This window comes from Amblyomma mixtum, chromosome 2 (genome assembly GCF_055824585.1).
Source record: "Amblyomma mixtum isolate Tamu chromosome 2, ASM5582458v1, whole genome shotgun sequence".
NCBI classification, from domain to species: domain Eukaryota; kingdom Metazoa; phylum Arthropoda; class Arachnida; order Ixodida; family Ixodidae; genus Amblyomma; species Amblyomma mixtum.
This window is the reverse complement of record NC_143013.1, coordinates 93,717,974-93,745,167: the sequence shown is the minus strand read 5'-3', so window position 1 is coordinate 93,745,167 and position 27,194 is coordinate 93,717,974. Positions and strand designations below refer to the sequence as shown.

At 46.6% G+C, this 27,194-nt stretch overlaps 1 protein-coding gene across 1 annotated transcript; it reads left to right on the top strand.

Moving 5' to 3' along the window:
• The first annotated feature begins 4,210 nt into the window (after positions 1-4,210).
• On the top strand, positions 4,211-21,149 carry LOC149360201 (uncharacterized). Its single transcript, XM_089569213.1, has 8 exons — positions 4,211-4,266; positions 5,144-5,311; positions 6,336-6,400; positions 7,902-8,066; positions 9,622-9,753; positions 16,622-16,747; positions 19,009-19,123; positions 20,846-21,149. Exons 2-8 carry the CDS (start codon positions 5,157-5,159, stop codon positions 21,120-21,122), a joined length of 1,035 nt encoding a protein of 344 aa, XP_089425339.1. The 5' UTR covers positions 4,211-4,266; positions 5,144-5,156; the 3' UTR covers positions 21,123-21,149.
• The last annotated feature ends 6,045 nt before the right edge of the window (positions 21,150-27,194 follow it).

Sequence of the window (27,194 nt, the reverse complement as noted above, 5' to 3'; positions counted from 1 at the left end):
ATTAGCTGTAAATTTGAATTGAAAGATCTAAAATGAAGAACTTCTAAATGAAGCTACAAGATAAACCGTAGCGCTTTTTGGAAATTACAAAAAATTACAAATTAAAGGCTCTATATCGAGTATGTGTTTTTTTTTAACTGTACGCAATATATTCGTAAACATGCGCCAGCATGTGGAATTGACTGAATTTTTTTCCCTCATGTTGTGTCGCTTTCGACTTTAGCCAATGGATACCACGAGCAAAATTACTGGAGGTCGCTTGAGGAGTGTACGGTAACTGCGACATAAATGCTGCTTGTTCATTTGCTGCGATTGCTCTAGAGGTTGGCTGACGTAACAGTTTGAGTCAATTATAACAATGAAGCAGTCACTGTTACAGCTTTTATATGTCTCATGTGACCTCAACTCATTTTGTTCGTCGGGGTAGAACTGGGAATTATGATCTATGATACTGGAGGGTGTAACGTCCCAAAGCGACCCAGGCTTTGGGGGATGAAATAGTGAAGGGCTCCGGAAATTTCGACCACCTGGGGTTCTTTAACGTGCACTCACACGGGCCTCTAGAATTTCTCCTCCATCGAAATTCGACCGCCGAGGTCGGGATCGAACCCGCGTCTTTGGGGTCAGCAGCCGAGCGCCATAACCACTGAGCCACCGCGGCGGCTGAACTGGTAATTGTTCCCCTAGTTAGACTAGCTCAGATTTCCAACACTGCGCTCCTTTATAAAAAAAATGGCGCCCTTGTTTTTTCCTAGTTAACGAAATAAACATGCGGATATGCTTACTAAATAGGAATTTCACGTCGTGCAGCGAGCTCCAAATACAGCGTGAGGAAGGGGCGCGTGTGTTGTGTGAAGGCAGTGGCGCGCCATATCACAGCAGCGGGTGCCACTGGCCACGTCAGGGACCATACGAGTCTGACTATGTCCGTGTAAAGGCTGGTTCACAAGCATGAAAGCGAGTAAAATTGGGCAGCGCAGCGCGGCGAAAAATTTGTAACCTGTTGGAACATCGCCGCTGACTGCTGGAGCCGCCGCGATGGCTCTAAACAGCTTTTGTGCCCCAGCAACAAAGCGTTTTCACTTGCATGGGAAACAGGCTTTACGTCAGTTGTAGAGAAAAAAAAACTACGAAAAGCTTGTACTGTCTTCCCAATTTTAGAGAGAGAAAAAAGCAACTCTACGAGCAAATGAAATCTCCCAAGATTATACAAAAAATACCTTTTCCCCTAAACGAAGTCCAAATTCTCCAGATCTAGAGAAAAATCGCTAGGATTGGCAGCCCTGGTGGTACCAATTACCAACATTAATAGTAATTGTGTTGTTTCCGGAGTTCTATGCTGTGATATTAGTGACCACTACCCGATTTATATACTTGTACGAGGCATCAAAAAGCAAACAACTGACTTACCCGCCGTGAAAACAACACAGTGCATCACACCCGTTACTCTTGAAGCGTTTCGTTCAAGTATTATAAACGAAAGTTGGAATGCTGTATTTTCTTCCGATGCAGCCGATGATGCGTATGAGCTATTCATTTCTCGTTTTAAGTCATTATACCATGAACATTTTAAAGAAAAGGTGATTAAGAAATCAAGAAGAAATCGTAAACCTTGGATCAACCACGAATCTCTAAAGATGATTAAAAAGAAATCCAAGTTGTTCAAGAAATTTCTGAAAACAAAGTCGCCAGCTGATCTACAAAGATTCAAAGAGTATCGTAATAAATTAACTGCTCACTTAAGAAATGAAAAAAGGAAATATCTGCATAACGAGTTTATGAGTGAAAATTGCGATGGAAGCACTCAAATATGGATGAAAATCAACAAACTACTTCATCGCAAATCAAGTTCTGCAGATGTTACCAGTCTTACTCTCGAAGGTCATAATGTAGAAGGAATCGAGCTTGCAGAAAAGTTCAATAATTTTTTTAAGGATGCTGTTTCACGAAACACCCCCCCTAAAACTGTAAATCCCAATATAAAAGCCAATGATCACAGTGTCTTTTTAGATCCTACCAATGAAAATGAAGTTTGCAGTATTTTTGCCTCCTTAAATAATAGCAGAGCTTGTGATATAGATAACATTCAAATTGCGCCGATAAAATACGTAATTGACTGCATAGCTTCTGTTCTCACCCATATTTACAACCTCGCCCTATCTACTGGTCTATTTCCAAAGTTAATGCAAGTGTCAAAAGTTATTGTTGTCTACAAAAAAGGAGATAAAAGTGATATGTCTAATTATCGACCAATCTCAATATTACCTGTCTTTTCAAAAGGATTAGAGAGAATAATCTACAAACGAATAATTAATTTTTGCTTAAAGTTCAATCTTCTTTCCCCTTCCCAGCATGGCTTTATTCACGGGAAATCAACCGAAACGGCGTTATTAGCGCAAAAAGAAATCATACTGGATGCAATTGAAAATCGGGAAATCTGTATCGGAGTTTTCATAGATTTTTCAAAGGCTTTCGACCGCCTCAATCATGTTGTTTTACTGCAGAAACTGGAATTATATGGCGTACGCGGGACACCCCTAAGCCTTATAAAGTCCTACCTTAAACATCGTTATCAGAAAGTCCAAATAGGGTCCCATCTGTCATCATCGCAAGCAGTTTGTACCGGTGTACCACAAGGCAGCATTTTAGGGCCTCTCCTGTTCATATTATATATAAATGATATAGTTACAATACATGATAAGCCAAAATATGTCATTTACGCAGATGACACAAGTTTATTTTTTCAAGGCACCTCAATACAGCTTCTCATTCCAATTATAAATGATGCAATGAATAGATTAAAAACCTGGAGTGAAAATAATGTACTACTTTTAAATACTGAAAAAACTAAAGCCGTACTTTTTCATGCTAGGCAATCAGCAATTATTCAGAACTTCGACATAAAGCTTGGGAGCACCAACATAGAATTCAAAGACATGATTAAAACACTAGGAATACTTTTCCACAATCACATGAGCTGGAACGCCCAAGTTGATTCTGTCATCGCTCATCTGTCACGGTGTGTTGGTATTCTCGCTAAATTTCGAAACTTCCTTCCTGTGTCAGTCAAACTAAAGATATATAACGCCATTTTTATGTCACATTTAAACTACTGTTTTTTGGTGTGGGGCACTACAACAGAAACAAATATGCATAAAATTTACATGCTGCAAAAGAAAGCTGTCCGTTACATTGCCAATGTTGACTACCATGCCCCTACTGATCACTTATTTTCACACTACCAGATTATACCAGTCCATAGCTTGTACCGATATTACTTAGCAACCAGATACAAGAAATCTCTACAATATAATAATCGAGCGTTTCTAGACTTGACCTGCCTCTCTCAAACTGTACCGGCCTATACCCTGCGCAATACAGAAAAATGGTCTATTCCTTTTTGTCGCACCAACTACGGCAATCAGATGCTAAGATACAATATGCCATACTTATTAAACCAATTACAATCCATGAATATCGATATTTCCAAAAGCAGCTTGCGCGAAATTAAAACTGCGTTTAAATAAGCAAGAAAACGTTGTTAAGTATATTCTTTTTAATGATGTATAAAATGTATTGTATGTATAACTGTGTCTGTGTAAAAAGTCTGTCTCTAGCGTTTGACCATCTTCCTATGTTTGTTGCTGTATGCCATGTAAAAGGGGGTCCGGGGGTCCCTCAAGTGATCTGCGATCACTTTTTACCCGGACCTACCCACATCTATGATGTAAATAAAACAAACTTCAAACTTCAAACTAACCGATAAACCTATGTGACGCATGCGGGGACGTTGAATTCCAAGGTTCACACTTCAGAGAAATATTTACCTGGAGGTCTCTCTGTCCAGGTTAGGGCTCCCGTTGTCTCTGCCAGTGTTATAATCGTTCGGTGCGAGAGACAAAGGATTTGCATTGGATTCAATTGGTGGATTTCTCCATGATTATATAATTGGTACTGGCAGGTTGATTTGCTAACTCTTAAAATTCTTGCAGCTCTTCTTTTTCTGCCAAAACGCTGTTTGTTATTTTACTTTAAATATTATTCTGTCGTTTTTCATCGATATATTTTTCAAAATTCACGCTTGGCGCTAATATTTTAACGTAATCGCCCATGGAAATTTCCTTGTTCATGCCACTACACCTTGGCCAATCCCCCCATGTAGTATGTGCCATGTTTTAAGACGAAGAAGAAGAAGAAGCACAAGGCCAGTGGTAGGATTCGGCCTCTCTTTCTACCTTCAGCTCCGTCAATCAGACACCGGTTTTTGTAAGTCAGTTTCTTCTTGCTGTACCTTATTCATGTTGCGAGAGGGTAAAATCTCGTGCTTTGCGTGGTTAGGATTGTTTCGAAAGCTACGCAGCGGAAAGAAGCGCCATTCCCATCAGTAGGCTATGTTCACAACACTACATCATATTTCAGAGTTGTCTCAGAGTTAAAAGTGATGTCGAAGAAAGCAGGACTTGAGAGCCTTGATAGCTATGTAGAATCTCCTCATACTCTAGGAAGCCCGTCCTCTACAGCAGGGCCAAAAATCCGTAATCGTATATCTTGCCAAGTAGTTAAGATCATCTACGTTAACTCGTAACTTGTGGTGCAGATACTGCCTGTCGCCTTCTTCTGCTTGGTTGGTCGTGCGCACAAACTCACTCACTAGCAATAAATAGCGAACTGCTTAATCTGTACATGGTTGGCTGCACTTGTGCCGACGGGACACACTGCACTACAGACACTGGTTTAACTCTGCCTTCGTTATCGTGGCTTCCCGCCTTTGTTATACATAGTACGAGGCTATTGTGTCGACAGCCGGCAAAATAGCCCGCAGGTAGCTTTCCCGGCTGCTTGATCCCATTGGCTCATTCCAATCACATCACGGCACATGCCAATGAAACTGCACTGCCAGGATTTAAGAATGCTACCTGAAAGCGACACATTGCAAGGTTGAACGAATATTTATTTTTCTGTTTTCTTTTTAATTAAAAAAAAACAAAAATTCAATTTCAAGGGGGTGGGGGGCTGGGGTTATGCACGTCACTTGGCTACAGCGAGCCAATCTCACTAACATTACCGACAACCTAACCCGACAGCTATTCTGCCAACTGCCGGCACAGTAGCCACTCCCATACATAATATATGGCCTACGCAGGAGACCACGACCGATGCAGCTGAGTGCTCTTCTAAGGGTGGCTGCGATAGGCCTCCTCCTCCTCTCCATGACATCGCCACACATGGTTCGAGCCGAAGAAGGCATACCTCTGGGGGAGGAGGAAGGCTACGGTCACTCACCGTGGCTATACGCCCAGCAAGAAATCAGGTGCGCCCTCTGTGATTACAGTCGGGGGTTTTGAAAACTAGCCCTTTAAATTAAGCACATCACGATCTCTCAGTCATTTTTGTTTAACGGTATTTACGAAGCGTTGTTTATAGTATACCATTAGCAGATGCCCTCAGCTAATGAAAAGGAGCTTTATCATACCACTTCGATCGGCTCACAAGCGCGGGTTTTCTTGGCTGCCCCTTATTGACGATGCTTGTGCGAAAAGAGCTAATCAGCCGGATGTGTGCCAAGAGGCGCCTTCTGTAATAATTTTGATCCTCTCCCTCTCTCTGCTCATGGCTTTGCATGGCCTGGGGAATGCGGCTGGCTCTAAATTTCTAACTTGCGTACTGCAGTCACATGTAAAACTGAAAACAGCTGGAAGGGCCTGACAAGGAAGCATCTAGAATGTTCCGTACCCTTCTAGGCAAAAAAGAGATATCAGCAGCGCCCTTGCCCCACGCTGGGGAGTGTTTGCAAAGTGCGCACGAGCCAGGCGAATGTTATATCACGCCACCTAAGATTGCGCTCATTAGCAGGAAGAGGGTGCTCTATAGCTGGCGTATGGATGCAAATAAGTCGACGCGCCCAGGAATCTAGTATACGACTGCGTCTCAAATTAGCTCGGCAGAAGAACAGCTGGGATTACTTGTCTGTGTCTGATCAAGGTTTAAGCATTCTTTGAATACCGCGCTGCAATATTCACTCGCTAACTCAATACGAATTGTAGCCGCCGTGGTGGCTCAGTGGTTATGGCACTCGGCTGATGGCACGAAAGACCCGGGTTCGACCCCCGCCGCGGCAGTCGCATTTCGATGGAGGCGAAATGCTAGAGACTCGTGTACTGTGTGATGTCACTGCCCTTTTAAGAACCACACGCGGTCGAAATTTCTGGAGCCCTTCACTACGGCTTCCCTCATAGCCTTATTCGCTTTGGAACGTTAAACTCCCATCATTCAAACCACAGACCACCAAGGAGAAGTGTATCTTTTCTAATGCACTCCCATGCTCATTTTCTCAGCAGCGTGACCACGACGTCTTCAGGAGCAAAGACAACCCATCCGGACGTCATTCCCGGGGATGGTGGTGAGTAGAATTTCAAGGATTCGAGACATGATAAATTTCGCTCTAGTTCTGTCATCATATATAACGCAGTACAGGGCGTAGCTTTCGTGACGAACAAGAAAGAGGTGCGAAAGTTTCCAGTTTCTGGTGCCAGGGTATATATCCCAAAACCGGTGCGCGATTCTCTTCATGATTACATAATTACATGAGGGAGATTCGTTTGTTATATTTTATAAATGATTTACTTTTAAATTTAAATTTCAACAATGGCTATAACTTAATACCGTCATGGTGTTTCTCCTGTCCGAATTTATAACGAACCCTGACCAATCCCCTGCAGTGGCTATATATGTGCCACTCCACCGTAGGCCAACAAGAGCAACAAACACAGCAAACTGGCGCTGAGGAGGTGTAATTGAGTCACGGTCACTGCAGCTGATTGTGTTGTTGCGTATCGATATGCGACACTAACAAGCTTTTTTTGCAAAACATTCTTTATTGCGAAACGTTCAAAACTTCACTTTTAACGATGATTACTCTCAGTGATGGTAAGACAGTCTAACTGTGTCTACTGCGTGCGCGAAGTGGTGGCAGTGTAATGAGTGAGCTAAAAGATTTTTTTATCCTTGGCTGCCCCTATTAGTCTCAAAAACACATGAACATTGATAGAATTATGAAGAAAAAATTATTGCTTTCTCTCTGAGTGACATAAGCCCGCCGAATTTCTAGTTATTACGTCTTGCCTGTCTTTCCTGTTAATAATTTCTCGCACAAGGACACAGACATGAGTTAAATGAAGAAGCTTCAGTAAATGGTGCTAATTCTCACGCCACCAGATCATCAGGTAATACTTCAGGCAATACCTCCTAACGCTAACGGGCGCGACGATGGAATATAATAAAAACAAACGAAAGGATATATATGAAGGGGTGGCCAATTCAACCGTGCAATCTGCCGTTCATAAATTGTTTTCATAAAAATAAAAGAAGAATAAAACATTTTATGTCCCGTGGCGAAACAATTGGTTAATCCTTTTCGCTCTCAAAAGCAACAAAAAATTTCGATTTAGAACCACCTCCCCGAAATCCTACCGTTTTAACCCCCGAATATTCCAAAAATGATAAAAGGAAAATGATGTGCCCCACCCAAATTTCACCGCCACTCTCGAAACCAGCCCACGAGCATCATGGGTGCGCCAGCCTCGTAATCATCATCATGACTAGGCATGTTAGGTTTTATAAAGTACAAAGGCTTCTCCCAATTGCCTCAAATTACTCGTGCCTGCAGCCAGGAGCGCCCACTCTCCTCTGACAAATTTCTTAATCTGATCTGCCTCCCGACATTCTACTACTCTGGCTATGCTTATCTTTTTTTTGTTATCTACTTTCTTATCGGAGAAGACGGCTGGTCACCCGTTCTGCGTATTACATTTGTAAAGTGTGAATAGAGGCGAGGAATTACGCTGTTTGCTCCACAGGTGAATTGTGGGACTCTGTTTCGTGGATCTCACTTGCCTTCGCAGCTGCCTACCTGAGCAAGAGCTGCCTGAACACGTCCGAGTGCATCTCCCCGCTCGTCCAGGGGCTGATTTGCAACGCGGAAGGTGATGGCGTTCCAGGAAACTGCACCTGTCCCGAGTACATGCCGCTGTTTCTCGAAGACGGTGGCGTGTACAGGTGCAGCCGAGGTAGGTGCACCAAGCGAAAACAGCTGAAAGGCGTTCAGCCTACTGATTTTCGGTTACTCCACTGGGGCCAGCCAAACTAACCACACCGCAGACGGTGTTCGCGCTTGGCGTTGTTGCGGATGCCCATTGCGGATAAGCGGTTTATCCTGTTGGTCTCAAACGTGTATAAAGATGACAGTGAAAGAAATTGACGGATTGCAGCCGTTCGGCTGGGAATCGAACCTGCGAATGCTCGATCGAACCTGCGAGTGGGAAACTTTGGCCCTTGCTGGGATGACTGCGCCATTTGGTGTGGTCATGGCTCAAGTAACGTGTGATAATGAATGCTTTGCTTTCCGCTGCAAAGATTTGTTCGATTATTATCGCGCCCGTGGCAAGCAGTGCGGCTTTATGACGAGTTTAGCAACTCTAGCCTAAGCGGCCACGGAGTTCAGATCAAGCTCAGAGAGGAGAGAGAGTGCTCGTATCGCTAACCGCCGGGAAGATAATTTTGGAAGTTGAGACGCAGCGTCTGCGCTTCACGGCGATAGCTTTTAGTCATAATTCTCACAGTATCTGTGCAGGTGAATGTGGCGATGGCAAGATATTCTAAAGCGTTTATTTAAAACCCGCTTTTCCCGAAAAAAAAAAAAAAACCTTTCCGCATTTCACCGGAGAAAAAACATTATTGAGAGCGTGGGGTAACCATGAAAAGAAACTGCATCATAAATATGTCACAGCTACACTTAGTAGTATTTATGCAAATCCCAGATGCTGTTGTTATTACAAGACTCTTCTGCATAGGGTAAGAAAAATATAAAACACCTCAATGATGACGAATACACTTCAGTGCTGAGAAAATCCAGCGGTTAGTGCGTCTAGTTCATCGTCTATGTATGCAAGCGAAACCAGCCGAATTCACTAAGTGCTTGCTCAACAGTCTTCCTCCACTTTATAATTGTTCTTCACTTCTAGGGGGGGGGGGGGGGGAACCCACCATTTTACGGGCTTTTAAGGAGAAAATTGCCTCTGGTGGTCTACATCTGCGGCTTCATAGATGCCATTACAGGCGCGGTTGATTGATGAAGTTCTTACAGAACTAACAGTTTAGACTGAATGAAAAGTGCGCTTTACTCGAGCGCTAAACTTAAGCAGTATGCACTTCACCAATTTCGGAGTGGCAGAGGGAAGGACATGTAGCAGCACGAGGGTATACGGGCTCTAAGTAAGCTTCTATCTCATGTCCATCATCAATTCACGGCATGTTTTTAGGACAAAATCATAGTAGTAGTCTCCTTTTGCCTTGTATGGCACAGAGCAGACAGCATAGATCACTCGAACAAATCTGCCGCAAGTGTACATCCTTCTCCAGCGCAGAGGAGAAGACTTAGCGTAAAGAATACACAGAAGACACTGCGTACTCCGCTTTTACAATACATTATTCTTCACGATAACCACCGTTTGTGTTCTGGTTGCCTCCAAATCTCAAGTAATGGTTTTGCAAGACCCGTTAGTCACACATCCCGGCAGCTTCACTCGTGTTGTTGCAAGGTAGCTATAGAGTGTCTATTTTCAGCCGGTGCCCTGGGCAGCAGCTGCCATCGCGTGGAACAGTGCCGGCACAACAACGTGTACTTGGTCTGCCTCAACGGCACGTGCGTCTGCCCCGAGCCGCTCAAGGTCAAGCAGGGGTACAAGTGCATGCCAGGTGAGCAGACCCTTGACGTCCTTGTCAATTGTCGATCAGGCCTATTTAGCCGTTGTCGGTTTGTCCGGTGAATCCAAACTGATCAACCTGTCCGGCATGGCAGGCTGCAGTGCATTTGATGATTGCTCGCAAATGGTTCGTTGCTCAGGAAGAGCAACTTGGGTCGCACAAACCCCACCATTGTTAGCACCTGCCATTGCAGGGCAGTGGCGCATTCCTTAACCGCTGCACCACTGCGCCAGGAGCGATATGAGGACTCGCAGCGATCTATGAATGCATGTAGAGAATGAAAGATTCCGCATATATGAGCATTACCCATTGCGTCGTAGCCTTAAGTCGGAGCTTGAGTGCCCCTCCCGTTTTAGTGCCCTAGCAATGAGGCCTCCAATGACAGATTTCGCCGATCTTTGTATGAAGTCTGCTTGACCTAGAATACTGAACCTCGACCTAAAACCGAAGTGAAAACCGAAGTGCAAGTGCACCTAATTCGCACTGGGCCTAGCCACGCTAAATAGTCCGCCATATTTTTGACGCCGTGCGGTCAATACGCCTTATGAACGCGGTGTATAAACTCTGACAGGTTTGTTCTGAACAAATGTGCTAGTATTTATAGTTTCAGCTAACATTGTATATTTAGAAATTATCTTTTAGGTACCCGCTTTTTTATGTAACATTGTTTGCTGTAAATTTTTCTGCCAACTCCCCTCTGCAATGCCTGTATGGCCCTGAGGCTAAGAATAAATAAATAAGTAAATAAATATAGGGCTGCTGACACCAAGCGCAAACCAAGTTATCGTTGTGTCTAGCGAGCGCTATAAGGAGGCCACTTATAGCGCTCGTACACGAGGGAAACTCGTATGAACTCCTTCCTGCCTCTTTTACCAAGCTCCCCCTGGCCATATCTGCTAGTTCTTATCGTTGCTGATTTTTAGCTTATACTGCTATAAAGACTGCTTCCGCCGCAGTTACTAGCCTTGCTGCTTCTTATCTCACCGCGAATATGGCACAGGACTTCAGTAAAGTTGCTCTATAGATCGTTCTGGGTACAGGCTGTAGTGCAGTTTCCTATCTGCGGTGCTTGTTTCTAAAGCAGACTTGTGAATACGGATGACCCTTCCGGGAACACGCGCTTCTTGGCTTCACAGTGTCATTGGAGACAATGTTCGGCACACAATGCAGAAAGGAGAAGGTCCTATGTATGACTGAGATCTGGGCGAGTTGGTATGCATTCATACTGGTGAACAGCGCAAAAAAGGCGGGACGACAGCGCTTGTCTTGTTGTTGTCCCGCCTTTTTTGCGCTGTTCACCAGTATGAACCTATGTATGACGTCAGTTCGGCAGAATATCTCCGGTGGGGAATTCACTAGCACAACAATGTATATGTCCTGCAGGTTAGTACTAACTCACCTCACAGAGTTGCTCCTCTACGGAACGCTCGCTGTAAGCTGGGAACCACTCTCTATAATTGTTTTTCCTGAGCTTTCAGCCCCAACTTGGCCAGTCCTAGATACCGATGGGCGTGCAGTTTTGTTTACTTCAGTGGTAATTAAACCACGCTGTCACGCAATTGCTTACGCAAGGAGTACTCATGCCTGCTACCAGGCAAAATTCATCTATCTGGAAAGTTGGTAACAGTAGGGTTGCTTATGCTGCAACTGAAATGCAGCTCTTATTGCAGCGCCGACCGAGTCTCAGGCTCATTTGGGCACAGTTCTAGCTTTAAATTTCTCATGTGTGCCGGTGTCAAATTGTTCAGGTACAGCTATGAAATTATCTCACTTTGAGGCGACACTTATGAAAATAGTTTTCAGCTTAAAATGCAAAGCAAGAGAGACATAGCACATCTTTGGACGGCTGATAGATGGCAGTAGCGTCACCTGGGCATTGGCCGGGTCCTTTTACTGTGGGGCGGGCAGCAGCCTTCGCCTGGTCCTATTCTTGGAGTGCGGCAGCGTACTTGGGCTAACTTGATTTTTTCACGGTTCTAGCAGTCGCCGCCATTAGCGATTTCTCTTCAAGCTTAAGAAAGTTTCCGGTTATTTCTGCTCCTGTTTTGACGACAGTTCCAGCTTCAGTTCCGGCCTCGGCATCACCATGATTTTAAGATGGTGCTAGCTTGAATTTTCCAAGGGTGGGAAGTGAAAGAAGTTCTTGATTGAAAGATTTCAAAGTGCACATCACAAATGAATACTGCATCCTTAGTGATACGCTCGACAAATTGCTAAAACTTTAGAAGTAAGACGTTATTCGCTTTAAGATGAGTTGAAAAGTGATTTTGATCGGGAGTGAAAAGGGTTGCTTCGCGCCCTTCTCGTCTTTCATCTGCGCGTCGGCGTACTACCTCGCTTCAGTGAGGCGATCTCCTTTCTCTGCGAGGGCACACAATAAGGCGTTCTCTTACTACGTTTGTTTTGAAATTATCAGACAGGATACCATGGTTTCTTTCGGTGAAGCTTGAGAGACGGATGCGTTGCGCCTTGGAATTCGCAAAACCTTCAACAGCCTGCTATATTTTGCCTGCGGAGCTGACATTACCGTGATGCTCCTGTATATTCCACATAGACCACAAGAATGTTTTCTCAATCATATTTGTGCCAGGCCGTAGAAGTTGCTTCATCTTATTGGAACCAGCCTTTTGATACTTGTATCACATATGAAATTAACTTTCACGTTCTAGTAATTTGGATGGCCAAACCTGACTGATCGATTTCGGGCTACCCTTTGAGCTTCTGTGTGGTGGGAAATAAATATTATATTCACAGTACGATGCGAAGAATGTGTCTGTGCGAAATGAGTGAACCTTTTCAAAGGATCGCTGGTTCTTTAACTGCGCTTGAAGCGAAGAATCCCTTGTGCAAAAATCAATATCTTTACTACTATGACCTTACATTCTGCACCGAGTATTGTTTGGTTGTTGGGGGTGTTAGCAAGTAGTGAAAAACATCCAGATAGATTCGATTTAGCTTGAATAAGAACGTAAGAGCATGCTTTCTCTGTCTCTTAGAAACCCCTTAGAAATCAAAATACTCTCGAGATCGCATTTCACTGCGGACCATACGATATCACCGCACTAACGAAAACTAACCTCACGAGGCTGATAACATTACAGAAAAAAGCAATACGATATGTCGAAAACCTTGCATACAATGATCATACAGGTTTGTACTTCTCTAAGCATTCTATTCTAAATGTCAATGAATTATTTGAGTTGAAACTGCTTTCTTATGTGTTTAACGATTTCAAACATCATCCCACTAAATATGTTCAATTAAACTCTAGTAGTGACGCGCCTTATAAATTAAGGCACGTCAGTTACAGAGTACCATTCGTAAGGACTAACTATGGAACCGAAATGCTTTCATATTTAATTCCCAGTCTTCTAAATAAACATACACAGGCCATAGAAATCATTCAGAAATCTGTTTCCCAAAAGTCATTCAATAGAAATGCTAAAGCTTACCTCCTTTCTCGCCCGAATGATTAAAATTCTTGATGTCCCTGTTTTTCCGTCAACTCTTTGAATTCTCGTGTTTTTCTTGTTGTGATGTGCCTTGTAAATATTTACTTTAATTATGCCATTGCAAAAGTATGCACCTTCCTCCTACTTTTACCTTGTATAATTATGTGTTGTTTTTTGTAATAAGAGTGTTTGAAGTTCATGCTTCTTTTGCCGCTTGTTCTGAGCATTGTGTCGGGTGCTTGGGCCCCGTCAGGCAGAGTGCATCTGCCTTTTGCCCCTGTATCCGGGACCTTGTTGTCTAAATAAAGATCTATCTATCTATCTAAATCACAGCAAAGATCACTCTCTTCGAAGATAGTCTACATAGGACGCACGATGTCTGATCGCTGTGTTTCCAGTGGTTGAGCTTCAGGGTCGACTATAGTGAACAATATCAGGTTTACGAAGCCCAAGAAAAATAAAGCACTCGTCATTCAAAAGGTTTTTTCTGAGTGTTGCTCGCGCCGTTAACAGTGCTAAGATGTGCTTAGAAAAACCTTGTCACGTGTCGAAATGTACGCATTTCTGCGCCGACTTTTTATACTGCCGTTTTAAAACGTGCCCGCACTGCCTAACGCTTTTTTGAAATTACCTCAAGAGACGGGAAGTGATGTGACTTAGACTTTCGTCACTAGGTGGCGGCCCAGGTATGTTTTGCATTGCCAAGAATCGAGACGTTATATGCCCAGGCTTTCGTACAATGCTATTTGATTTAGGTTTGGTTGATTAGGGTTTAACGTCACAAAACGACTGAGGCTATGAGGGATGCCGTAATCGAGGGCTCCGGAAATTTCGACCACCTTTGGGTTCTTTAACGTGCTCTGACATCGTACAGTACATGGGCCTCTAGAATTTCGCCTCCATCGAAATTCGGCTGCCACGGCCGGGATCGAACGTGTTTGTATCGTTCCGTGCTCAGAATAGGCCAAAAACACCGGTAATCATTGAACTAAAGAAAAATGTGAAGAGTCGCAGGTTTATGCTTCCTCGAAGGAAGCGATTTGTATTGCTTTTCATATTGCGGGCATTAACAGAAAGCAGGAAAAAAGGCCCTTACGCGCAAGCCGAAGTAATAAAATACGCTGCCCGAATATGTTGCATGTAATGCTGTGACAATAATCTTGAAGTAACGTCTGTCCTTCCTACTCACTTGGGCAGTATTAGACTGCATGACTGTATAATTTAACCCTCAAGCTCATATACCCGGTGTTTCAGTGATGGTCAACAAAATGTTTTGGAACTAGGCTTTTTCAGGTATGAAGGCGGCTTCTGCGTTGGCGTGCATCAGAGAACAGATAAATGATTTTAACTACTAGGTCACTTAGCTAATTTTTGATAACTAAGTTTTTACTTATAACTGCTAGGCTACTAATTGCAATTTGAGATTTGTAGCCGGGCGTTAGTAATAGCCATATCAGTTTTTAGAATTTTGAAAACGCGTTTGCCCTCGGCCCCCTCGGCCCCTTCGGCCCCCTCGGCGCAGTGGCTCAACCAATTTTGGCTATTTCAACCAGTTACGTGTACTGGAGGGGTTGTTTTGCCTCCATGCTTTGCGAAAGCGCATGTATTTTGGCGCGATGTTAGCAAAACTTGTTGGGCCACAGCGCCAAGTGTTTTCTGGTTTCCGATATTCTACGAAGTGATAAGGATATTACTAACAACCGGCTGCAAATCTCTGACTGAAACCGGTTGCCTGTGACGGTTAAAAGGTTAATTACTAGAAATTAGTTAAGCGGTTAACTTGTCAAATTTATGCACCTTTTTTTTGTAATGTCCGCCAAAGCAGGTGCTTTTGTGCCGCATAAGCCACCTTCTTGCCTCTAAAAGCCTATTTATAAAAATTCTGGTTCACCTTAACTGAAAAACTTGGTATAATAGGCACCAGTCCCGACTTTACCAAAGCGTACAGAACATCTTGTTAGATCAAGTCTTCTAAGTGGAAGCAATGATATTCCATTTGGAGAATTTTCTCTTCTCAAGTAATTTCGGGAACCCATATTGTCTCGTTTTTTTTTTTTTTTGCAACTGAAGGAGGTTTCAAGCCACTGCAGGAAAAAAGGGCCTTCAATAGGAATTTTTTTCGTGTGATTGATGGAACGTCTAGCTCGGCACGGAGCATTGCTGAATGCAAGGGGACATGCCCGAAGCAGCTGACTGGCTTATTAATCTTCTTAGAAGTGAGGCAGCACCGTCACGAGACAGGTAATAAAGCAGGCACGAGAAACAGCAGTGCTAAATAGTAGCTTCATTCGTTACTGCTGGGATTGAATATACATGCGGGAGCTGGGAAGAAACAAAGTAAAAGGCAAAAACCACCGCAGAGGCCGCCTGACATGAGGCAGTAAAGCCAAATCCATAAATATAAATACCTCAGACAATAGAACAACAACAGTCGGCGGACAACAGAAGCGCGCGAGCGTGCCATACGCCCGGGGACAAAACAGCCTATGGCGCGAATATTTGCGAAAGACCACGTGCGCATTGCGCACGTGCCATCTGGCAAGCTGAAGCAAGAGCTGTCTCACGTAAAAGATCGTCCGGAGCGCCCATGTTACCTCGGAGTCGTGTACAAGATTCCCAGCAAAAACTATATGCTGCTTCATACATTGGCGAGTCGAGCGATCTTGAAAGAAGATTGAGAGAACACAAAAACGATATCAACCAATGACTCGCGTCCTCGGAAGCCTTTTGCAGAGCATGCTCAAATGATGCAGCACAACACTGACTGGGAAAACACCACAGCCTTGGACACAAAGAACTATTTATTGTCCGGATTGGTTTTGGAGTCTTTTTACATAGATATTACCAGGAATATTATTAACAGGGCGAAGGGCAATCTCCCCGATAACTTGGCCCACTCACTGAGGGGTCAAGTAGTCATATAAGAAGACCATTCTGTAAATCCTCATTGTTTCTAGAGGCCAGTGTACTGTGCGATGTCAGTGCACGTTAATGAACCCCAGGTGGTCGAAATCTCCGGACGCCTGCACTACGGCGTCCCTCATAGCCTGAATCGCCTTCTGACTTTAAACTCCCATTAACTAAACCAAAAAATCCTCGCCGTGAACAAGGGACCCAGAAGGTCATATTTTAAAAGCATTCTTGGCGACTGTATGTTTTATTCAACCACTATAACGGGAATAGAAGGTGATTGGGCTCGTTGTTCAGTGGATTGTGCGCGGTTGACGATGAAGAAGGCGACTTATAGGTATTGCCTTGTACATGTTACTCTAACCTGTTAGTCAGCACAGTGTGTTAGTCGATCCCGCTGTCAGGCAGTACAAGTAGTTCACTTGCCACGACCATGGACATCAATCGCAGGACACCATATACCATACTTACATCTTGCTCGTTCCTTTACATTGTAGACGCCCAGCTTGGCGGCAACTGTTCGACCATCGACAGTTGTTTCACACGATACAGTGTGTGCTCCAGAGGCACCTGCGCCTGCCGAATCCACTACGCAATGAAGGACGGGGCCTGCGTCTACGTCGGTAAGCCCACCGCTGAAGCAGGGGATACTTTTATTTTTTTACGAGGCAAAGGCGCGTCCGGCAGTGCTATTGCGATTTTGCTTCTAGAACGTTCACAGAAACCACCTCGCTTAATAATTAAGCGCTAGCCGGTTAACAGCCAAGTGTCTCGTCGTTTGGATCGTACAGGTCTGCCGTCTGGTAGCCGCCATGATTATTCAACACTAAATACTTGTGCGCTGTCCTGCCACTGAGAATGTCATGCAAGCCAAGTTTTGTCACCATCTCCAATCGTCTTCAGTGTATCTGAGACGAATTTGGGAATGGAAGAAAAGGGTTATGGAGGCATTCAGCAAAACATGCGGGCACCCTCAAATCCAGGCGTGGTGGCCCTGCTTACTGGGACTTATTCCGATAGTGTGTCACCAGGCTCAATTCCAGCTGCGTTCTGGAGCGTGGTTACGCACGCTGCGCAAATAAAACCTCGGAGTGTTCTTTTGAAAGGTCCTTGCTCACCTATCCGAATGTTTCTTCCAATCGCTTGCCTTTCTTGGTGGCCTTTTCTTCCCCAGGGGGCTTTTTGTCGCGTTCCTAACACTACAGCTCATCACTAGTTACTTTTCAAGCAGGTGAGAAAACGGTTGTAGGCTATTTCAGAGCCTCTAATCTTCCGTTTGTTCTCCTAGGCGAGCAAATGATAACGATGACTGTACTGCAATGCCTTCCCCCGGCCTCACTTTATCAAAATTGTGGCTCCCAGTCTAACAGTGTCAGATATTGTATTGTCACTGTTTGATAATGTGCGCAGTAAGAAGGGTTCACAGCACATCAATGCAACCGAAATGAGGACTTGGCATCGATATAAACTGAAATCTTAAGCAACCGGTTAATAACACGGCATGTGTCTTGCGATTGAAAAGACTGACAACAACTGCACACATGAATCCGTGCCCAAAATATTCTATAAATTGGGAAACAAACCTGACAGCGGGTTTACTATCAAGTAACATGAGTGAAGTGTTTATAAGGAAGGCACACAGTCGCAGGCAAACTTAAAAAGAATGCCCGACCACGCGGCTTGGTCTGACATTAGCGCCCCTGAGCGCTGGCCGCTGGGTGCGAGATCATTCTTCATGGTGTGTTTGCAGCGGCTATCAATAGCAGATGGCCTGCAGAAACTCGAGCATGAGCTCGGACTCAACGGCCAACGCTTAGCGGCACTAATGTCAGGATAAGCTGCGTGGTCGAGATGTACAGCGGCCGGCTGTACATCTTGCATGAAGCACCAAGCCAAGATCTTTTCTCTTTGTGGTAAGGAGGAGGGGAGGAGGGGCGATTCGGTAAGGAGAGGGGTTTCCTGGGCTGTGCATACCAAACTAGAGACTGCCAAGAGCATTGGGGGGAGGGTGTGGGGGGGGGATGTGGAGCTGACAGCGGTGTTAGCTTCAGCAGGATTACATTTGCAAGGCTTAATTTGCATAGGACGTCCTGTGTACGTACTAGATGGAGCTGTGAGCAGACTTATACTAAAACCCCAACAGGCGCGCGCTTTGAGTGTAACCATGATATGAATCCAATGCGATGCGATGGCAGCGTACCGCTCCAGAACACATATCCCGCGTTTTGTGTCGATGGTGTCTACTTCTGAAAACACGTAACTTTAGCTGCGCGCTCCATGTGGCTGCCTTGAGTCGTGATCGCGTAGGCACTACACGCGCTAATCTCGGGATGCAGGCTTTTCAAGAAGTTGCCGAATATGTCGTGTGGGCAAGTTACTTTCTCTGCACTAGATGTATTCTAGCACCACCTCCAATACTTGCGAAGCAATTCCACACACTGGCCAAAGGATCAGAGGGCAAATTTTGGGCGATTTGTGCTAATGAGAACTCCCGCCTGACCTGTGTTAATCTCGTCTGTTTGGCTTCCATTAAGTGCGTTTTTGGTGACAAACATCTGGCTGCGAAGTGAACAGACCCGTTCAGAAGACAGGACACAGGTCGAGAGTCCTGTCCCCTGTATTCTCTATGGTTTGTTCAGTGCACGTGAGCGTCATTGAAATGCTAATCGCTGACTAGTGCAGAATAATGTGGATTTATATACAGTGCTCTGGTGTTTATACCTTCAACTTGCCTTTGCGACTTTTGGAAATACTTTTAACTGTAGCAGTTCCGATTGGCGCTTGCGTCGTTTTCTTTCAATTTGCGATGGATTCAGAGAAGGGGCATACATCTGTAATAAGAGAGCAATGGGCAAAATGTTTTCAAGTTGGCTTTGCCACGCAGGTGACACGTCCTGGAAGATAGCCGTGGCGTACGTGATTCCCTGCATCGTGGTGCTCTTGCTAACTTCCGTCGTGCTGGTGGCTTTCTGCAGTGTCATCACGCAGCGCTACCAAGAGTGAGCCCCATGAGAGCCTTAACTGAAGGAATAGAGTCGGCTGTGGAGGACAGTATAACAACTGGAAGTGTCAGGAGTAGCCCTCTTCAAAACGCTTACATATCGTGAGGTGTGGCTAAAGTAGCCTGGGCTTTCTTATTTAACAAGAACTGCACAGGCAGTTCTTGAAGCTTATCCGGTGTTGAGTGCACACGTGAGGGCGATGTGAGGAGGTGCGGTCTAGCTTCGCTTACTTTCGCTGTCGCTTCTTTGCATCTGTAAATGGTAAAAAAGGGAACTTTCTCACCGCCGAAGTACTCCTGTCTCCCTGAAAATAATTCACAATACCTTTTTATTTGCTTCAGTTATAAGGCTGCTTCGAATTATTACTGGGTTAGAATTACCTCTGCATATTTCTCAACCGTCCGTCAACGCTGGCACTTGCACTTCAGGAAAGGTCAATAGTATGAATCCAATATCTCACATTCTTCCGAGAGCACTTTTTCCCAAGGCCGCCTGAACCATACCAGGGGGCCGTGGGTAGCACATCCTCGATAAACTTCGCTCCGCGGCTCTTTTCTTATATACAACACATTTCTAAGAGCGCCTGGTTCCTGGCACCCTGCCAAGAAGCATGTTGCTAGGAAGGAAGAAATCTTTTTGAACTTACTTATAACTGATAAATAAAATTTCGTAATGCAGCCCTTAGTATGCAGGGCAACCGGGTCATTAATACTGGGGAGTCCTATAGTTAAGCGGAGGGATCTTCGATAAGATAATGTGACGGAGGTGGGTGATGCGTACCCCCTTTATTCAAGAGAAGGTTCCACATGCAACTGTCGCTGAAGAAATTTGGGTGACACTTAAGGATATGACGCAACAGCCGTTCCTCTTGCCCACTCTGACGCGGACACTGTTTTAACTCAGTCGCGTTAAAGGTCTTGTTCACCAGAAAACCCGGTTTCGGCGTTGCGGGGTCGGCGCTGTGAGCGAAAAATTACGAGCGTGGATCTGACAGTTGGTCCCCAGTGAGCAGCCTAGAATGCAGGTGGGCCACCGATTTCGGTCACGTGAGCTTGCGGCGTCATCACAACTTGCCCACCCGATAGTGAGCAAACTGCTCACCGCGGCAGGTGGCAGTTAAAGGTGATCGCTCGGGAGGAGCAACCTGGTCCGCACAAGGCCCATCGCCGGGAATCCCCGCCTTCGCAGTGTAGTGGCGCCTCACTGTACTACTGCGACAGGAGGTCAATGAGGACTCCCAGGGATCTGCGAATGTAAAGTAGAGAATGACGTGCTCCATATATGGAAACCAACCCACTAAAGTATCGCGTCATACTCTTATGGCAAAGTGCCCCCTCCAATTTTTTCTCTTTCGCAATCATGATCTCAAAGACCACACGACATACATATTAAGCCCCGTTTTAACCAAGCCGTACGAACGTGGCTGCATGGCGTAGCGAGAGCGTGTCTGACTCTCCACCCGAAGTTCAGGGGTTTCCAATGCGCCGCTGGTGTGGCTAGCGCCATCAGTGGGAGCTTCTTGCAACAGCCTTCTTTTCGGTCAGTCCGGATTTTTCTGTTACACCGACGGCAACGCCGACACCGGCTTGTCTGCGACACGAGGCCTTTACACGCTTTCGATTAAAATATCACTACCTCTACGCGTCAAGTTAATATCTCCGGTTGCAAGAAACGAGTATCACTACATCTGGTTGCCTTCTTCTTGCTTTCCCATTGAAGCAAGCTGTGGGGCCAGCCTCCGGTGGAGAGTCCCGCGCTCTCTCTGGGGGCCGACCCGAGCAACGAGTGCACGAGTGGGGCCTACACGGGCGCCTTCATCTGCGACAAGCCCGGGGAGATGGCCGGGTTGGGCGCCACCTCCGAGAGTTCCGAGTACATGACCAAGATGGGCGCGCGACTCAGACAGGAGGTGCTAAGGCCGAAATTTATTGTTCTGCACAGTCCTAATTTCAGCGTCTACAAAGATTTGCTTTCTCCTGAAAAGAATGGAAAGTAAATTATATGATTTGTAGACCTACGTTGGTAAGCCACCGTCGCTCAAATAGCAGTGCTGGGCAAGCTTACGCCAACACAGCAGATCCTGGCGAGTCGTTCAGGGCACTGACCATTGAACCAAGGAAGAAGCCATTGATTCGTATTTTGTTATTCTGCCTTTTAGCAAACGTAGTAGAGTTCGACTCGCTTTTGTGAAGAATTACCGCTCTATGTCCTATCTCTCGTCTTCATCTCCCAAATGCTTCCACGAAAAATATCTGGAGACATGGTGTAAAACAGCGTCTAGAACAGACGCAAGTACATGTATGCAACATGACTGTAGATCATGGTAGCCACAGATCGCTTGTCACGCTAGGGACTAAACTGTTTTGAAATTTGTTTCCAGTTGCCACATTGTCGAGGATGGTTAGATAGATGCATGTTAATGAAAAAAGGTAACAGACACGGCATTTTCCCCGGTTTATATTGCTTTAACTAATCTTTTAAACTTTAAAAATACCTTCAAGAAATTTACCCCTTGCATATACCAACTCCACTGCCTGTTAATGCGACATAAAGTTTGAATCCTGTGTTTCGATCCTTGGTCATTGCCCTTCTCGTGAGCCAGCAATTCTTAATCCATTTCTTAATAACGGCCACAGCAGCTGTAGATGGGAGTTAGCAGATAGAGGCTCTGACTGGGCACGACAAATGAGAACTACCGCAGCTTGTCATCATTAAATTGTGAGGCACTGAAATCATTTCCTTATTTTTGTTTTCAAATTACCAATCACCTTACTATATTGTAACGAGGACAGGACCGGCACAGACCACAGTTTCAGCTAAGTTCAGCTCACAGCAGAGAACTCACAAGATGGCTGTCCGAACCACACACACCCACTTCGTCTTCGTCCACCGACACACGCACACTTCGTCTTCATCGTCGGCGCGCTCCCATGAGCACGCGCCATTGCACCGCGGAGGCACCGTCACGTCATCAGCAGCAATACGCAGGGCGGGCATCCTGGAGTCGTCTGGGTCGGCTCTTTCTATTGCTTGCGTCGGCGAAAACGTCACGCGCGGCTCTTTTAAATTGATAACGGCGCCGTTAGCCTGTAAAAAATTACGAGGAACTTTAGCGGCTAAAGTGCTGAAAGGCGAAAGCCTTAGTGCTGCATTCTGCTACACGATTGTGGAACGCGACAGATGATGATGATGATGAAAACTTTATTTGTAACAAGAGAGTTTGTATTTGACGAAAGAAAGTTGCGCAGTAACTGTCTCACATATTTCGGTGGACACCCGTCAAAATTCGCGCGTGGTGACGTCACGACAATTTGGACCAATCTCAAACGCGGACAAATACGCCTTGCTCGTCAGTAAATTGTTTTTTGAGGAAAGGAAATGTATCTGTCTCGCATATCTCGGTGCACACCTGAACCTCGCCGTAACGGGAAGGGAGGAAGATGGGAGTGAACGAAGACACCGTATTCACTAGACGCACCTTTGTTCATTCCAAACGATCGAGCTGGCATGGCGGTGTGGTAGCGTGCTCGACTCGCACTCCGGAGACCGGGGTTCGATTCCCAAGCTCGGCCAATTTCTTACTCTGTTTTATTTATTTATCTGGCCTGACTAGAAAGGTTAATTGGACTAATTGGTTAAGTAAGCAATTAACTAAACTCAAACTTACTTGGAGCGTCACTATACGATCCCTTTAATTGGTTGCATGGTTAGTAGCCAAAGTACAATTGGCCCCGTTTGAAATTCGCGCACTGTGACGTTACGACCGTTTCGACCAACTGAAAAGCGTGACATTTCTTGTCGACAGCTCCTGCTTACAACGATGAGGCATTAAAGGCTTCCGCCTTAAAAAGTCCAGGCCGAGAATGACATCGCGCGAACAGTGAGGTAGAACAACAAAGTCACAAACGTAAACAAATCCGTCGATTGTAACTCTCCCCGTACACCGGCCAACAGGGGTGATTAGGTGCCCACCAGCTGTGCGAATCTGAGGCCCAGTCGACGCGGTTAAAACTTTCCTCAGTTCCTTTGATAGCTCGTTGCTCATGACCGAATAGTCCGCTCCCGTATCAACCAATGCCGTAACTGCTAAATCGTCGATATCGACCGGTAAGTCCGAAGCTGCACATCCTTTGTGATCGTCACGTGTCCTCGTTTGATATTCGTCGTCTGGTCAGGAACGCGATGGAGGATGTTCGGCTGTTCGCTCGCCAGCGGCCTTACCTCCGCAGGCCGCTGGGTCTAGTTTCCCCGGCGAGGACTCGGTGAGCGGCTGAAACGGCTTGTCGAAGGACGGGGACTCGGCGAACGATAGCGGGCAGAGGTTGGTGGGCGGTAGTCAGGGCGAGGGAAATCAGTGTGATCCCGGCGCGTTGACAGGTGCTCCTCAATTTCTCGGGGCCGTTCGCCATTGAGCGGAGAGGTGACTCGCGGATGAAATCCACTAATTCCAGCTCGGCGATAAGGGCACCACCGCAAGATATGGCCAGCCTCACCGCAGTGGTAACAAAGGGGCCGCTGGTCGGGTGCCCGCCACACGTCCGTCTTCCGCAGCCTCGCTTCGGCCAACACAGGGACAGGCGGGGACCGCGGCTGGAAAGCAGGTGGGCTTACGCTCCAAGGGGTGAGGTCGCAGTTCTGCCGGAGTACCGACGCGTACGTCTGGCGCGGGGGCATCGGTGTAACGACAGCAGGGGCAACAGGTTCAGGGACCACCTGCTGCACTTCCTCTCGAATAATTTGTGCTAACGACGGACACTGCAGGTGCGACTGGGCAGAGAGGTGCATTTTGTGCAGCTCTTCTTTGACGATAGGTCGAACCAGCTCCCGCAGGGTGTCAGCAGAGTCGCTAGCGGCTGGCGCAAAGTCGGCAGTAGATACGGTGTTCACGGCGCGATTGTAGTAGCGGGCGCGTTGTTGCAGGGTCTTTTCGACGGTAGTGGCCTCCGACAGAAACTCCGAAGTGGTGTTAGGTGGGTTTCGCACAAGCCCAGCGAACAGTTCTTCTTTTATGCCGCGCATCAGGTGGCGCACTTTCTTGTCCTCGGCCATGTTTGGATCCGCCCTTCTGAACAATCGTGTCATGTCCTCATAATACATGGCGACGCTCTCATTGGGTCGCTGGTTCCTTGACTGCAGTGCCGACTCAGCTCGTTCCCGACGGTCGGCGTTGACGTAGGTCGCCAGCAACTGGCTACGGAACCGTTCCCAAGAAAGAAACGTTGTCTCGTGGTTCTCGTACCACGTCCGCGCCGAGTCGTTAAGAGCGAAGTAAACATTGTGCAGCTTCCGCTCCGCATCCAAGCCGTTGTACCTGGCAACGCGCTCGAACTGGTCAAGCCAGTCCTCCGCGTCCTCAAACACTTCGCCATAGAATGTCGGCGGCGTTCGCGGCTGGAGGACCAGGAAATGAGCAGCTGAGTTTCCGTTGTCAGCCATAGCTGCCGCGTCTCCGTTGTTAGCCATAGGTGCCGCTTCAGTCCTGCGCGTCGCGGCTGGAGCCCTGGTCTTAGGGGATAACGGGCCGAACTCTGGTGACTGACCTTGGAGTCGGCGGCTTGCACTGCGATGAACCGGAGTCAAATCCGTGTTCATAGACAGCCTTCGGGGCACGTAGATGTTGGAAAGTACCCCGCACCTCCACCAAAAATGTAACGAGGACAGGACCGGCACAGACCACAGTTTCAGCGAAGTTCAGCTCAGAGCAGAGAACTCACAATATAATGCGCATTATTGTTGCTGCTTTTGCTTGGCAGATTTTGTGGCCAAGCCCCACCGCTTCACTGCACAGTATCAACCGCCTTGGAGGCCGTAGCCTGTAAAGAGTCAGCTGTATTGGCCAATATAGCTGCCGAGTGGCCAATGTAACTTCCTAGCTTTGGCGAGTAACACCTCTGAATCTTTATACATGGCCCTATGGTTAGCTTCTCAACTGGTTTGATCAAACAGGTCCGATAATAACGTGTTCCCGAATCAGACACTGTAAATTAGCCCAGCATCGTGCGCCTGCAGCCGCTTAGTTTTCGTTTCGCCCCCGGCACTGCAGAGAGAACCCTTGACGGCGATAGGAGGTGGCGAATCCACGGCTACCAGCAAGCCCCGAAAAGACGGGCAATGCTGTCCCTTTGGCCGCGCATGCACTCTCACAGTCTGTCTCGAACCAGGCATCTCGCTAGATGTCGCGCGCCATTTCGCGCGCGTAGTCTAGAGCTGACGGGAGCACGCGGTTGGTTCGTTTTTCGATAAGCGCTTTCCCCTCTGTGCAGGCTCGACAAACAGGAGAGCACACTGGGAGAGTCGAGATAGCCACGCTTTCTTTGCGTTCTATTTTAAGCATGAAATGCTTTTAGCCCCCGTTGTCGGCAGTGTGGTGACGTCACGCCGAGACCTAGAGCCATCATCCGGGCACTGAAATCCACTCATCCGGGCACTGAAATCCACTCATCCGGGCACTGAATTCCCGTCATCCGGGCACTGAATTCCCGTCATCCGGGCACTGAAATCCACTCATCCGGGCACTGAATTCCAGTCATCCGGGCTCTGAAACGAGAACATCCGGGCACCGTACGATACTTAACGAGATTTGTTGTTGTTGTTGTGACTGAGAGAAGGATGAAGAGGAAATTGCACGGGCCTGCTACTGGCTCGTGCCAAGCCACCACCGCTGCCACGTGCAGATAGAGGAGAGTTAAAAGATCATAGGAAAGAGAAAAAGGAAAGAAAAGACGCGCGTCGCAGCAACAACTGCGTCCGCCGGAGCGGACGCTGCTCAAAAAGAAGCGGCCGAAGCCGCGCTCGCCGAAGCGAGAACAGATACTCTTAACGAGATTTAACGAGACTCTCTAAGCCCTCCTACGCGACCGGCATGCAAGCACCGGTTGGTCTCCAAACGAGACAAAAAATAACTGCTGCCAGTGCCTTCTCAATGTTTATCAAGATATCAGTGGAGCTGTGGGTTTGATAATGCACGGAATTATAATTTCCGATTTCTAATAAGGCGTGCAAAAAGCACATAAATGCCACGTTACACTTCGTTGTCACACGTGATCCGGGGGAGAAGCGCTGCGTTCAAAGGGCAAGGCATCGTGCCGAACGGGTGGTGGCGTTCCTCCCTTCCTTTACGGTGCGGTTCGGGTGTCCACCGAGATGACATTAGGCCCGTAAACATTTCATGCTTACTCTACTCTCGTTTACGGGAGAGGCAGAGATTTTTTTGTTCAGCCAGCCACATAAACGTCCGCAGCGTTACCGATGTCGTTCGTTCAAGACCGTAGTTTTAAGCATGAAATGCTTTTAGCCCCCGTTGTCGGCAGTGTGGTGACGTCACGCCGAGACCTAGAGCCATCATCCGGGCACTGAAATCCACTCATCCGGGCACTGAAATCCACTCATCCGGGCACTGAATTCCCGTCATCCGGGCACTGAATTCCCGTCATCCGGGCACTGAAATCCACTAATCCGGGCACTGAATTCCAGTCATCTGGGCTCTGAAACGAGAACATCCGGGCACCGTACGAGACTTAACGAGATTTAACGAGACTCTCTAAGCCCTCCTACGCGACCGGCATGCAAGCACCGGTTGGTCTCCAAACGAGACAAAAAATAACTGCTGCCAGTGCCATCTCAATGTTTATCAAGATATCAGTGGAGCTGTGGGTTTGATAATGCACGGAATTATAATTTCCGATTTCTAATAAGGCGTGCAAAAAGCACATAAATGCCACGTTACACTTCGTTGTCATACGTGATCCGGGGGAGAAGCGCTGCGTTCAAAGGGCAAGGCATCGCGCCGAACGGATGGTGGCGTTCCTCCCTTCCTTTACGGTGCGGTTCGGGTGTCCACCGAGATGGCAGAGAATTACTGCGCCATTTCCTTTCCTCAAAAAACCTTGCGTTCAAATGGCAAGGCATCGCGCTGAACGGGTGGTGGCGTTCCTCCCTTCCTGTACGGTGCGGTTCGGGTGTCCACCGAGATGACATTAGGCCCGTAAACATTTCATGCTTACTCTACTCTCGTTTACGGGAGAGGCAGAGATTTTTTAGGTTCAGTTTGTACTATCTGCAGCCAAAA